The 15,640-nt window shown below is 40.8% G+C and overlaps 1 protein-coding gene across 1 annotated transcript in view; it reads right to left on the bottom strand.

Moving 5' to 3' along the window:
* Nucleotides 1-15,640, bottom strand: part of asap2a (ArfGAP with SH3 domain, ankyrin repeat and PH domain 2a) — a 55,362-nt gene that overhangs the window by 19,914 nt on the left and 19,808 nt on the right. Inside the window, exons 3-5 of the mRNA XM_083923780.1 lie at nt 8,979-9,124; nt 7,801-7,875; nt 2,103-2,152 (exon numbers count right to left, since the gene is read on the bottom strand). Coding sequence (XP_083779906.1) covers nt 2,103-2,152; nt 7,801-7,875; nt 8,979-9,124 — 271 coding nt within the window. The remainder of the gene's footprint in view (nt 1-2,102; nt 2,153-7,800; nt 7,876-8,978; nt 9,125-15,640) is intronic.

Below are 15,640 nucleotides of genomic sequence, written 5' to 3'. Positions count from 1 at the left end.
AAAATGGTTAGGTGTTTGTTTAGGGCATGCGAAAAAGAGATTTGATCACACACACAATCGAGGGGAGGCACAGACCATGCAACAGGGCATTCTTTTCCATATGCTGTTTTTCTAACAGCACATTTCCTACAAAAAGGATGCAGCAGTTCGTTCAAGTCCGCAAGCCATCCGAGAGCTGTGCAGCCTGGTTCATGTGCATAAAGACAGATTTCACTCCCTTGTGCTCAGCTGAGTTATTCGTTTGACCTTGATCAGTATAACGTATGATGAAAACAAATAACTATATAAAAAGATCATTTCACAACTCAACTTTAAAGAGGGATACTCAAAGTGGTGCAGCTGCATGGGCAATCTTTGAAAACATATTGTTTTAATATAAAACTAGTCTCAAAAGGAATACTTCAACATTTTTAGGAAATACACGTTTTTGCTTTCTTTCTGAAAGATAGATGAAAACCACAACTTATCGTCATACCACTTTGGTTTTTGTATGGATGAAACAAACAAGATAAAACATGTTAATAAGTGAGCTTTAGCTGTGCTGGTAGGTAGATTTTAGTAACTTTTGACGGAACCAGAGCAGCCGTTTCCCCCTTATTCCAGTCTTTAACTGCTCCTTTTATATGATTCATGTTGTTGCACCACTTCAAAAATGAAGCAAGAAATCTAAAACAAATCTCTCTGGTTGTTGCACAATATCTAGTGTCATGTGTCATTTGGCATGTGCACAAAGGCTGTGTGATATGGTGCTGTGAACAAATACTAACTTTGACTTAAGGTTTGTTTGTTTGATGACATCAAATGTGATTCATGGTGAAAGGAGGCAGTTGTCACTTTCGTTTCTCGTTTTGCTATTCCAAAGAAATTAAGTTTTCCGTTTTGTTTTTACCAAGGTATCTTAGACATGGTCGGAAAACTGGAGACAATCAGCCTTAAAGAAACAATGGTAAATTAAGTTCCGGCAGCTTTTAGTTTTGCTCATAAATCTGCCATTTTGCCAGTGTGAACAAGCCAAATTTCATTTGATTAAGAGTACACTGCTGGCCTTTGTCAGCACATGAATCTTGATCCCTGACAGCATGACCAAATCATCGGAGCTGCGACTAATAGAGAGACACACGTTCGCCAGGCTGTTTGGCCACCAGCCAAACTAACTGATGATCAGAGGATCTAGTCACTTTCAGTCCCGTTAGTTCAGGAAGTGATTCACCAATTAGGAAATAAAGACAGAAGACTCTGCAATATTTGAAGACACATTCTGCATTCAAATTTCAGAGCGATTTGTTCGATTTTAGAAATTACAAACACTCTTCCTAAATCAACGGCATTCAAAGTGAGACAACTCCCGAAACCTGGAGACTGAAAATTGAAACACAGGCGTCGGGATGCAAAGAGCTTGCAAACCAAATTAGAGAAAAATAAATCAATTCTGTAGAGAGAGACCAACTGATTGATCTTTTTGTGTCTGTGAGTATAAAAACAGCAGAGAGACCAGAGAAGACCAAAGGATCCGTGATAGAGAAGAGCGGCAAGATACGTTGGGGTGGTTTTCCAATGAGGCAGAAAACTGGACTCTATTGATGGCCTCTCTCTGCCATCAATAGAGTCAAATCATAAGAATAAGTTGGGACGGTCAGGAACAGTCACATAGTATCCGGCTGAACTCTCGATTTCAGTACAAAGCCTGTACTGTCTGATCGAAACGGTTTGGAAAGGAGATGTATTACCCTTTCAGTAAAGAATGTCCTTTGCAGCTTGTAAAATACATGAAAGTGCTATAAAAAAAGTCATGTGTTCTTTGCATGCACAATCACAATGGTGTGTCAGTGTGGAGGAGGCAAGGTGGTGGGGAGGACTGGTTATTCACATTATCACAGATGTGTTGACAGATAATCACAGGGGATGGAGAGTGGTTAGTCAAGACAAGTCAGACAGAGACAACACACATACTGCACATTTCATTTTAATATACTCACTGACACATGGTTAGATCAGTTAAGACCAGTTTGAACGGATTATTTTATCTTAACCAATTTAATAAACTGGTTATATTAAATGAGAATCAATTAAAAGCTGTTGAGTATATGTGTTAGGTTTCTTACACTTTTGTCTCGTAGTCCTTCCAGGCTTTGTCAAATGGCTTTTTCAGATCCTGTACAAAATAAGCAGAAAGTTAAACTTAGGAACAATAGTCAGGAATACAGCACTGACATGATTAGCTGATTCATTGATTGGTTAATCAACAGAAAACAACTCCATAACAATGTTTAATAGGACAGAAAGCGCTAGAACGACAACTTTACGGACTTTGAAATGAGACCGTTTAGTCAACTGCAGTTTCCAGAGTCAAGTATGAACTTTCTCACAATCTCAAGTTGTAAACCAACACGGAAAAGGAATTTGAAAATCAGTGTCAACTGCTGCAACAACCAGGAAAACTCCATCTGCGGAGGAAGGCTGTGCGATACCACCAAAAGATCCAGAACGGCTCCTTAATGGACATTGTGGTGTCAACTGCTTTTCCCAGGGTCAAGAATGAACTCAACAATTCTGACACTCGATTAATGGTTTGCTAGTTCTAGCTCCACAAATGTGATATTGAGTTTTATATCATTCTGAAGTCAATTGGGATTTTAAGAAGTCACTCTGGCTTCATTCACACAATTCAATTTGGATTTATTGCTCTCAAATTCACTTTTTTTATTTGGCCGTTCTAATAATTTTTCAAATATGGCACGCAGCACCTTGTCGTACAGAACTAAACGTGGAGGGCACTGAAGTCCCCATTTACTTTTTGTATGTATAAATTAATTTGTGAGCAGATGATTGGAGCTATGGCTGATTCTCCTGTACGGAGGTGTGTGTGGATTCAGAGTCAGAGCCAGGAGTGGTGCCATTGTGAGAAAAGTGACGTAAAAGTCATATAAATTCCAATATGACTATTCAGACTGACGTGCATTGGCAATAGGACACATGATAATGTTGCTGTTTTATTTACACCGTTATGGGTAAAAAAAGATCTGACTCACATATGAGCAAAAAATTAAGATTTGGGCCACTTTTGCCTGCAGTCTGAATGCAGCCTCTGTGCTGTGGGAACTTGTAGTGACAGGAATTTGTCACCATATTTTACATTTTATAGACCAAACAGTTATAGGAATAACACCACAGGGCTGTACACAGGAATTTAAACACACACACACACACCATTACAGAAGATATTAAGATTAAGATGTCACCATAACCACCTCCAGTGCTCACTATGTGTCACATGTTCAGCAAAATCATTTTAATTTCTCAAAAACTAATGAGCAAAACAACCATTTATGTACATGTGTCTGTGTTTCCTCACAACGTGAATCAGTAATCTGAATATTCCTCCTCACAGATGCAGAGCGGCCTGCAGCAGTCTCCGCAGGGAGGCTGGGCGAGGTTACTGCGGAGGGTTTTTGGGAAGGAAAGGAGCGCGGTGAAAATGGTTTTTGGCATTCGTTACAGGGATCCCTCCGGTCACACTGACAACAGGCAACGCTGATTTCTCATTGTCATGGGCGTCCTTTCAACAGCTGCAGGAGTGACACGGTCGATTACACAACATCCCTAACACTGCAGTGCTGATTAAAAAGCGATTATGACAAACAAAAGCAGACATTACTGCGTGCAATTAGTCGTATCATTCCCTAAAAAATAAAAGTCAACAAAATTAATTGTTGCCCAATACCAGAACCATCAGGCTAGGAAAATCTGCTCAACAGCATGCAACAATAACAACAGATACTCAAGAGGATTATGTCACATTTAACTCAAATGTTCTCTTTGTAATTAAATACAGCAAGCACCTGCTGAAACCTGGCAATAAAGTGAGGTAGACCATACTAACATTTAGCATTTAAACATCAAGCAGCACTCATATCAGGCCATCTGTGGATTTCTGTCCACGATTGTGAAAAGCACACATATTTCTGTTCAGCTGGACAGAGAGCTTATGGCTTTAGTGCACTGTAAGAGCTCCAGAGGGCCATGCTCCCGCTGTTGACCTCCACTTCAACAGCAGAGGAGTGGCAGGCTCAACCTGTTAGCCCACAGGATCACGGTCTGGTTCACTGCGCCAAGCCAAGGAGCACTCAGCCATTCAGTCAACCAGCTAAAGGGCAGAAAACCACCAGAGGAAAGAGAGCATAAAAGACTATTAAAATACCAAAAACAAAGCTTCAAACCAAAGTGAAAGAATGAACCAGTGAAGAAAAAAAGCCAAAAGAATGTACTGTAGGTCAAGAGAGAGCCAGAAAGAACAGATAGGGTGAGCGGAAGGAAATGTCAGAGCCAGAGAGAAAGGAGAAAAATGGTAACAATGGCTAAAAATACCAGAATCAGGCAACGCTGGGCAGGGAATGGCTGAGCAGAATAGGCCAAGGCTCAGGGCAAATCATTCCCTGAGAGAGCAGAGAGCTCTTAGTGTCCTGCTTCCCCATCTGACTGAATCCAAAGGACGGAGGAGGAATGTCATGCCCTTGACAAGGGCCTCCATTTGCAAATGTATCACCTCTTCCTACCTACGACCACACATGTCCAGGAATAGCAGTTCCTGTTACACATTCCTTACACCTTTTCCCACTGCAGTAGTGAATGTACAACCTGGTCAGCAAAAAGACTTATTATACTACTTAGTAGTAGAGGCAGAAAACTAAGAGATGGACATCTCAAAACCTGATCAAGTAAAACCATAATCCGTATGGCTAGGTGGCCCAAGTGTGCTGTTTTGTAACTCCTGGGTTCAGTAACTGATAATACTGCTGATGTTTTAGTTGATATAGCACAGAGTGGAAAAGCCTCGATTAGTAATCTGCTCTTATCTAAAAAATCTACAAACGGCGAGCATGCATGCATGCGTGGGTGTTTCGAGTGTTCACGACCCACTGAACCACAATGAAACAGTCCAGAGAGTGCCTCGCCTCACACTCTTTACTTACACAAACACAGTAGATTATGCAGCAACTATCCAGACACTGTAACTGAATGGTGATAAGCTGATATGACTCATGGTGGGTTAGAAACACAGACCGGTCAATGAGCAGAGGATGAGAGGGTCGGCTGCAGGCATGACATCATGCCGCCATCCACTCAGAAAGTCCGCCGTTAGCAGAAAGGTCTCGTGGACTCAGCACTTTCCATTTTCCACTGACCGGAGTTTGTGCATGTGTGTGTGTGTGTGTGGTTATCTTCAGTAAAAACATTACTGGGTCTTCCAGAAACCCCACCCCAGTCTTTTTATGCTAGTGCTGCACTAACTGAGCTGTATCCACTTAAATATGCCTGTCAAACAAAGGCTTCTTACAGGGATATTAGAGAACACTTTCTTATGAAATGCCAATTGCCCTCCGGGGTGAACTGGCCGTGCAGGTAGATGAGGGGGAAACTGGTGGGGTTTTAGCGGAGTTAAAGCAGTGACAGGTTGCTAGGTGGTAGCACTCTAATCACAGAGCCATTAGCGGCTCTCTCCCTCGGGGTTAGTTCATCGCACTCATTGCCGAACACAGCACTGGCAGAATATTAACTAGCTCAGAGAGAACAACGGCCACCACAAAGCCATTAAGTCCTCAGTTAACTCAAATGAAATGACTGGTGGCTATTATAGCTGCCACACAGCATTTTAATATACCAGATTGTACTTGGAAGAACATTGGGAATGACATATTTTAGGGTCAATGCATTTATACACATATTCATCAAGGGGATGCTCCTGATTTTCAGGCTGTTTTGTTCCTTTAAAGTATTTTTGTTGATGTATAAGGCTGTTACCTGCCTTCTGTATGATCAGTGTCCCTGTTGCTGCCTTCCTAAAAAATAAAATAACATTAAAATGCACACCATTCAACAGCAGTGTATTTTGGCTAGAGTTGCTGCCTAAAATGCCCGATCGGATACCAGCAAGTACGCAAATCTATGCAACAATACGATATCACGTAATTTAGTTGCGAAAAAAATCGACTTTGATGTAGTTTCGCTCGATTAAAATTGATGTTTTCCCACCAATCTATCCTAAAACAGCAAGTTTCCACAACTTAACAGCCTATAAAAAAAAGACTCTCCTCCACGAACTAATGTTACCATTTGAACATTAATATTATCCTGAACATAACTTTCTCTTTTTCAAATTACAATCTTATCCGTTTTGGGGAGCTCTGATAGAAGGCAGTTGATTCTCAGTTAAAGGAAAATCAGAGAAGGTTGCAAATATTTTCCAGGACATTTTCCATTTCCATGTGTTTTCCATGACTGGAAAATTAAAAATTAAAAAATGTTTTTCCAGATTTTCCAGGACATGTTGGAACCATGGTTAATCGACATATCTTTTCAGCGCATTAATCTTAAATGTCAAAGCAATAAAGTTCAGTCACCCTTCAGACAATATTGTAGTGTGCCCCTTGTCATGAACCCTAAAGACGTTAGCAAAAACATCAAATATCTTTAGACATTTATATGAAGAAGACGCTTCTCAAAAGCAAATGTTTTTAGACCAATAAACTTGCAGTTGTAATTGTATATGTAGAATATTGACAAGTTGTATTTTGTCCACATATCTTGTTTAAGTTTTGTGGATCATGAAACACATATTCCTCATCAATATTGAGACCAATTTCTTTTCTAGACTTCTTTGATCTTTTAAATACATCTTTCTTCCTCTAATGACGCCAAAACCAACCCATGACTTCATCTTACTCCCTCTTCTCTCACTGGAGTCTTAACTGCCTGTTCTTCCTGCTTTCCCCTCTCCTAACAGGTACTTTCCCCTGGGAGAAGACAGTAGTGAAGGAGCAGTATAATGACAGAGGAGGACGATGATGAAGTGAACAGCCTTGAGCTGTGAAGGTGAGCAACATGTTGGGAGATAGTGTGAAGCCCTGAACGAAGACCGGAAATAATCTTTTAACTCTGTCCGTGCCTTCCTTCTCCTGACACATAGGTTTAATTGATGAAGTTTATTGACACGGCAACAGTGTTGCCATTTATGAGAGCGTGTATGTGTAAATGTGTGTCCTGAAGTATGAAATAACCAGCATTAGCTCATTAGCTCCCGTGTCATCGGGGTAATGAGAATCATCAGAGGGCTAACGAGCAATAAGTGGGTAAGCATTACAGATGTGACTGGCTTCCACAGCCAGAGTGAGGGGGTGGGCAGCGAGGACATAATGAAGGAGATGGGAGGAAGAGGAGGAGAGACAGTGTTAGTGGAGTTAGGAGAGAAAAGAAAGGAAATCACAGAGTAGCTAAGCAGAAAGGAAAACACTGCACTTGAGAGACGTACAAAAGAGCTCAAGAGGACAACAGTTCAGAGGTCGAGACGGAGCTGAGCGGTAGAGGGTCATGGGGACAAATGCCGTTTCTATGGCAACCAGCCTAATTAGAGCGCTGGCTTAATCGCATCATACCTCGGTGGAAACCGCGGCCATATCATGTGCTCCGAGAGTGAAAGGTCACAGACCAGCGTGGACAGTAACGAGTGCTGATTGCATTACACAGCTGCAGAGACTGTTAACGAGTGTCTGTCTGGGTTTAGTCCGGTTGGTGGATGCACATGACTGACTGGCTGACTGTGTATTGAACCTAAATACTATTTTATAGAATGAAATATGTCTGCAGGCCCCAAGTATTAAAAACGGTCAACTACTAAAAGCAGGCTTTAAATGTCTGGTCAGATTTGTCATTTATTTATTCTCTGATCCCAAAGATCCTGGCTCGTATAACACTTCCTGCGCAGTAGCAGAGTAACACAAGACTATGCTGTTTTTGTTGCCTTACCCCTTTGACTCCCTTCAGGTCTCCTTTCAGCAGGCTGTCCAGAGGAAAGGTGATGATGTTGTTCATGTTTTGGAACTGGAGGAGGGTGAGGAAAGAGACAGATAAGAATGGTTACATCATTGGATTTAAACCTGCAGGAGACAGAAAGTCAGAGGCACCGCTGAGATGTAATCCTTTTAGTGAGGTGTTTGAGTGTGTGTCCAACAGGAACAGAGCTAAACGACAAAGGGAGGCAATGGGTTTCTTCTCTGTTATAGAAGGATGTTGAATCAGCTAAATGGAGGTACAAATTTAGGAAATACCTTCTAAACAATGGCGGACAATGGGATTATTATATTTTGCCAAATCTCTATTGTGTCTAAAATTTTGCACCCTCAACGCTTTTAATCGCTAAGAAAATGATATTTTACATCATTATAAAGGTGCCAACATGCACATGCACCCAGACTGTCAACAAACAACACAGAAACTCTGATAACAACAAACGCAGAGGGATAGTGACTTCATTCTCTGCTCAGGACGCCTTTACTCAACTATATCTGTACATGGAAAACACTTGTTAGTTGTTATATTCATACAGTGCCTGATGAGAAATATATAAAACTAACCATTATGAGACAAGTAACTCTTCTGTTTGCAAGTAACTATGAGCCTCTGTGTGTAGCGCTGCACATGTAATCTTGCAGTGAGAGCTTGCTAAAGCTTTGAGAGATTACATCTTCACATCCGGGTCATGCGGCAGCTCATATTTCTTAATATACAAGGTGTTAAGATAACGCCACTATAAAATCTCCTGGTCTCAGTGTGAGTCGATACAGTGTCCAGGAGGAAGCAGCGGACCTCACATGATGGTCTCAGGTTTTTCTAATAAAGCTTTGCCTCAATACAAAACCTTGCTTTAACAGATCAGGTTGAATTAGATCCTGCAGATATTTGGTGTTGCAGGGGGCTCTTTGGCCGTCTCAATGGAAAAACTAGAGCTAACTCCCCGAGGAGTTTCAAGCTCCAGCTGGGCGCGGTACGTGTGTTAGAGAACCACACACAGTGTCTCGAGGGGATAGAGACAATTAGTGAGAGGATGGAAATGTTTCTTTGTCCCAGAAGATTTAACCCCACTCCTCTGACCCACAAATACTCACATGTTCACGCACGCACACACACACATACTGTAGACTCACCAGGTTTTTGAAGAGTGCAGTGAGCTCCTTGGTGAAGACAGAGAACTTGAGGAAAGCTGAACCCAGATCGGGATCATCTCTGTACACGCAGTTTTCTCCAAACTTCTCCAGGGCCTGAGTGTACTGCTCCTCATTCTCTACGTGGGCTGAAACACACAAACACACACACACACAAACGTCAGCTTTGACAAGTTGTAGGAACCAGACTAAGGGCTATCACTCGTTGATCGTTACAAGTCTAAAATCAATCACTGGGTATTAATAATGTATGGTATTCTTTCAGTGAACAAAGATCCACATTTCCGGCTGGTCGATGCTCCCATTACAGTTCAAGGTTCTCCCAAGTGGTACCATCTGCCCACCACTGTTAGGGCCGTTTGTCTCCACTTTTCCAAACTTTTTCCCTCCACATCGCTGCTCTGATAAATCAGTGCAAAGCAAAAACGATATGATCGATTATTAATTGCCTGCTGAGCTAAATCAGACACATCTTCTTGTCGGTGTAACTATTCTGATTATTAGGATGACCGTTTGAACACCTCATTACATATAAAATATACTGTTTACAGCACATGTAAACAAATATTTTGATCCTTGCTTTAATTATGATTGTAGAGATAGATAGAAGAGATGGAAGAAGAAAACGACACCCATGGACAGACAGAGAAAATGAGAGGCTGGACAAAAGAGAAACGAGCAGCAGCGAAGTAAATGTTAAGCCGAAGATGGACAAGAAAAAAAAAAGAAAAAACACAACGAGTTGGCCCCCAATCTAAACAAACCCCAGTCAGTTACCAGCCAGTGGGAAACCCATAAACCAGATGTGAACATAGTCTCCAAGCGTGTCTAAAGTCGACCTAATCTACCACGGGGTTAGGCCTAGATAATTCCACTTAATTGACTTCACGCAGGACTAGGCAACGATAACAGCTAATGCCATTGGGACAGCAATGGAGCGAGGGATGGGGAGCTGCGGACTGTTGCTATGACAACACTAAGAGACGTGAGAGAGACGGGGGGGGGGGGGGTGAGGAAGGGACTGGAGAGAAAAAGAGAGAGAGGAGAAGTGAATAAAAATATGAGGATGTGTACACTAAAAGACACCTGCTGCCACATCATGACTCAGCTTTTCATCTTCCACACACACACACCCACACGGATAAAGAGCAGCCACAGGTTCAGATGTGGCAGGTTTATAGATGAGACTGGATAAGCTCATGTCTCTGCCGCAGAGATATCCATCATGTTATTAAAAGGGGAAAGCTGAAAGCCTCTGAGTCACTACCTGCTGAACTGCTCACATCAGACAAATCTAATTTAAACCACCGCGGAGCAGGACGCTTAAGCTACAGAGACTCGACTGTGTATAAATGGTAAAATTAGTCTTTTGAACAGCTTCTAGTATAAAACACCCAAGCTAGTGTGTTGCTTTAAAACGTATGCAACAGTGGCTAAACCCTAGAGGCCAACAGTCCAAAACCAAATTAATAATGTAAAACAGAGGGAAACTATAAATCCTTATATTTAGAGTTTGACCTATGCAATGACTGCAGATTAAACTTCTGCAGATTGTTTTTCCAAAATGTGAGTTACCTGAGATTTATGCATGAACATTTCTATAATATATATATATAATGCACTTTATACAAATGTTAGAATGACACCACATTTGTTTTGACATCCATCATAATTCCAAATGATTGAGCCAAAAGAATGATATGCATTTCATGTTTCTTTCTTCAATATATAAGAGGCAGAGAGATGAAACAGTATAAAAAACAGGGGCCTGTGAATGTTCTCATTCGTCCAGGTCATCGTTATCCTCAAAAAAACATGATTATTGACCAAAACTTTTAACAATACCGCAATAATGCTGACAGCTGTGATATGGCTATCAGCATTATTTCAGTAATGTTAATATGTGCTGAAAATGTAAAATAAAATACTGACACAGTAGATTTTTATTGAAAACCACACTCTTAGTTTGCATAAGCTTTAAAATAATAACACAGCCTTACGCAGCAGTGTATTTTGCAGGGTTGACCATCTTAGATAAAGTTTCCCTCAGAAAATGTCACCAAAATGCAACACTTCAGACTTAGACCTCTCTGGCGCACTGTCACTGCCTTCTGCCATTTTTTTCATTGAGACAAAACAAACCCACGTTTCTGCGCTTGCATCTGGGAAACTGTTGCTAACTTTGATTGATGGTGGACAGTATTTACTGGGAGTTTGTCAAACACAGTTTTAATGACAATCAAAATTAGAAACAACAATACTAACCATCTGTCATTTTTTTAGATAATTTTTTGGCTTTTTTGTTTTTTCAAGCCTTTTATTATATAGAACAGAGGAAATGGGGTGAGAGAGAGAGGGGAGACATGCAGAAAAAGGGCCGCAGGTCGGAGTGCAACCAGTGGCCGCTGCCTTGAGGTCCTTCAGCCTCTTTACATGGGGCATCTGCTCTAACCACTCAGCCACTGGCTACCCCGACCTTCGGTAATTTTAAGCGGTTTATCATTAAACCTGTAACCATTGGATCCCTATCCATCATTATCATCACTGAAAAACTACAGCTGAAACAATTAATTCCATAAAATCATCAATTTTGATAATTGATGATTAATTGTTTGTCATTTTGAAGCAAAACTGACTTGCTCCTTCTCAAATGTAAAAAAAATGCTGGTAGGTTTGCTGTAAATAGCTTCTGAATTGACCCATCGAATCATTGAATATTTTTATAAGCTCTATTAATTTTTTTTAAATTAAATCATGTGTCAGACATCGACCCTGACCACCCCCCTCCGCCTGCTGTTGTTTTTGAAGTGGCACATGAGAGCTCTGAGCTTGGCTATCCAGCACAGACAAATAGACCTAACCCCTCTGGGTTTTGTAGTGAGTGCATGTGCATTTTTTGTAATATGACCTAATACATCATCACACATGTAGTCGTACAGAGCAGCTTTGAACCTAGAATGACTGCATGACATGCTGAGCTGGTTTATAAGTCAGAGAAAGAAACCAAGGGAGTGAGACATGAGGACAGAGGCTGCCTTCACTTTAGTTTATACTGTAAACAAAGCCTGCTAATTGAGTGCTGTGCTACATGTTGCCTAAACATTTTCCATACATCAGGGGCTTTATTAAAGAAACATGGGCTTTGGGGGTTACATTCGAAAAACTACACCCTCTTCTGAAACTTGTTCCATCCCCTTTTAACTTGACTCGCTATTTAAGCACGTTCAGCATAAAACATGCTACATATTACAAATACTGACCTGCACTGTAAATGTTTTGGTTTGCTTGATCTTCCCAGAGTGCACTGCCTTACAGGAAATAACAAATTCAGAGTTTCATTACCATCTGATCATTTTTCTTCATTGTTATTTCTGATTTCCGGTATTAACAAGCAACTTCAAAACAATAAAATATTGGGTGCTCATCATGTTCTTGTGGTCATATTTATATATTGTACATATTTTCTTTTGAAACTAAATTTTGTGTGTGGGCTTTGCACTAAAATGCTTAACAAAATACAGTTTTAGGTTCAGAGAAATGCATGTAGGGCTCATAGGAAGGGTTGTGTATTGGGAAGAATCTGTTGATGATTTAATATATTGCAATACTGTAGGCAAGGCCATATATTGTGATTTTTTTAAAAATGTCATAGTAAATGGAAAAATGTCATAGTATACACCTCAAAAAAACTGGTCTCACTACAATGAAATGGCTAGTATGGGGACTCTTTTATTCCGATATGGTCAGAGCTCAAGGGAAAATGGCCATACCAGTTCTTACCGTGCCAAAATCCAATTTTGAAGTGTTAGTTACCCTCTTTCCCGACAAGCTAACAAGCAAGCGTTCCAGCTTTAAAACAGGGCCCAGCTTCTGACAGACAGTAGGTCTCAAGGGGGTCAATTACAAATGGACACATAAAACGTAATAATATATTACGCAGACATACAAAAGTCCACGATTCCTATTCCTCCTCGGAAAACGTTGACCTTGTGTTTACTTGGGGATAGAGGTCATGACGTGGTTGAACAAGCACACACAAACACACATTTTTCCAACTGACGCATATGGCCTGCTAATGCCCGTACCCAACACACACACGTTTAATCACCAGATAGCAGACTGGCCTCTGCTTCCTCTCTCACACTCATTCCCTCACACTCGGCTCCATCGGGCCGGGTCGGCTGATGCTCCAACGCTCACAAACAACACAATGTGCGAACAACCTCAGGTCAATTCCATATCCCTCTGTGGACTCTATGAAAACAACACTGGACTGTCTCCATGTCCTCACCAACAACATGGCCACCAGCACTGAGAGAAGAAACATCCTTCATTTCAGTGTCTCATCTGCTCTTTATCCTCACACACACACATACAAGCTCTTATGTTATTAAACTGAATGGGTGTCTATGTGCAGCAGTGAACAAAAGGACATAGCCAGCCCAGGCGCCATCGAAATTAGTGTTTTCCTGGTGCAACATCGGCTGCATTATTCAGCAACCCCATCCAGCCATCCTGCCCACCTATAGGTACAGCAGCAGGAGCACAGGGTTCACTCGTCTCCCTCGGGTTGTTATCTGTTCAGTAGCTTTGGCAGATCCATCCGGGCAGCTCTGCTCCATCAGCTCCAGGTTCTTCAGAGCTTTGAGATTCTGCTACTTGTTTATTCATCAACAACCTACAAGCTGTCAACCTGACAGGCCCCTGCAGCAACACGGAGCTCTCTCGCTCAATCGAAACAGCTTTCCCTGGGTTTTTCTTTTCTCCCCTCGTTCACTCTCTTAGTCCAAGGTTACATCGCTTGCTCAGCTTCCCATTCTAACCAAACCTGCATCATCCCCTTACTTTCTCCGTCCTCCTCAACATTACAGTTCCTCATTTCATAGCTGAAAATTGTGCTTCCAGAGTCTGGGCTTGACAACCACTCATACCAGGGGTATCTCTGAGAATTGAGGCAGACAGTGCTGCAGCTATTGTCTTATTATTCAGATTTTATTCCAGCATCATCTGTACAAAAAAAATGATAAAAAACTTTGTGCTTTCATTCTTTTGCTCCTAGACTTTAGATACTGCAACATAACTTATTTATAGTTGGTCAGCATCTAAAGTTTGGGTAATTGCAATTACTTTCTTCAATTTGATTTAGTATTGAATAACCTGCATAAATGAATGTTCTTCAAGATCTGGGTAAATGTTTATTGATATTGTAAAAATAAATTTACAGACCAAAGTGGCTTGCTGAATGGTTAGATATGACTGATAATCTTGTTTATTTCCTTATCACTATGGTGCAGCAGCAACCAGTAACTATTACACTGACATACTATCATCATAAGTAGTTTCCGGCGACCTGACAAATGTAAGTCCAACACTCACTCTTCTTCCAGCTCTGTTTTTGGTCCCTGCCAAGTCTTGTTGAAAATATCATGTTGCATAGTGTTTACCAGGTAGTGTCAACAGGCTTTATTAGAGCTTCTTTGCTGAAAACGGCCTGCTGTGGCCACAAATGGTGCTAGGAGAGCGCTGAGTGTTAAGTGAGATGGTAAATTTGCAGGCCATAAAACCAAAACGATGAGCTGAACGATGCTGAAATGCTCGGTAGAGCTGAAGAAAACTGCAGAGTCAGGTAATAATTATTTGTTGGTTTGTCAATAAGAGAGACCCCTTTAACATTACACAGTTATTTGATCTGTTGTTAATGTAAAACTATTGATTAGTGCAGCTTTAAGTATACAGTAGCTGTAGTAAATGAGCTTAAACAACAAACTATATTTGGAACATGTACCATCTTAATTATTTTTTATTCAAGTGAATTTCTCTGTCTAATGTTACAGAACTGAGTGGCTTTATAGAGTCGTCGTGTTTGTATTCAAAACAGATCCGAGTCTGGGCTTTTCCTGAATGATTGTTGATAACTAAAGGTGACTTTAGCGTCCCTTGGGAGATCTGTTAAGGACAGTATACCCAGTTTCATTTCCACAGACAGTGTTTTCATTGTAAACACTGATCTGGACAACCTTTTTCGACAGCAGATAGATGTTCATAATGAAAAACAAATTGCAACTGCCTGAAACACCTGAAGTTCTCAGACGTGTACTCTGCTGCACCAACCACACAGACTCAAATGAAGGTCATTTATCAACAGTAAAGGGCTTCATACTGGCAGCTGGACAGGCTGAGAAATGTTAAATCAGGATTCCTACACCTTTTTCAAACTCAAATTCAAGCACTTTTCAAGCATTTCAAGGTGTATTTTCATGTTTTTCCAGCACCTTACAGCTGTGGTAAACTACACATTTTTATACAGTACAATACTCAGTATATTTAATATTGCACTTGTTCATCACATTAAATTACATGTCATCGTCCTATCAACAATCAAAATGATGTTTTGAGACAGCTTTCTAAAGGACGAGAAATGACAAAACTAACTCAATCAATAGATCGACGCAAATATAATCAACTATTTTGACAATCTGTTTATCATCAAAAGTCATTTTTCATGCATAAATGTCAGAAAATGCTGTTTTCAGTCTCACAAATATGGAGAACTTAGTTTCTCTGTGTTATATCATATATGCCACCCCATATAATATACTTTCAAGCACTTTCTAAACCTTGAAAACAACACACTAAAATCCATG

Source organism: Echiichthys vipera, assembly GCF_963691815.1.
Source record: "Echiichthys vipera genome assembly, chromosome: 12".
In the NCBI taxonomy this organism is placed as follows: domain Eukaryota; kingdom Metazoa; phylum Chordata; class Actinopteri; order Perciformes; family Trachinidae; genus Echiichthys; species Echiichthys vipera.
The sequence above is the reverse complement of the archived record's forward strand: the minus strand, read 5'-3'. Positions and strand labels throughout refer to the sequence as shown.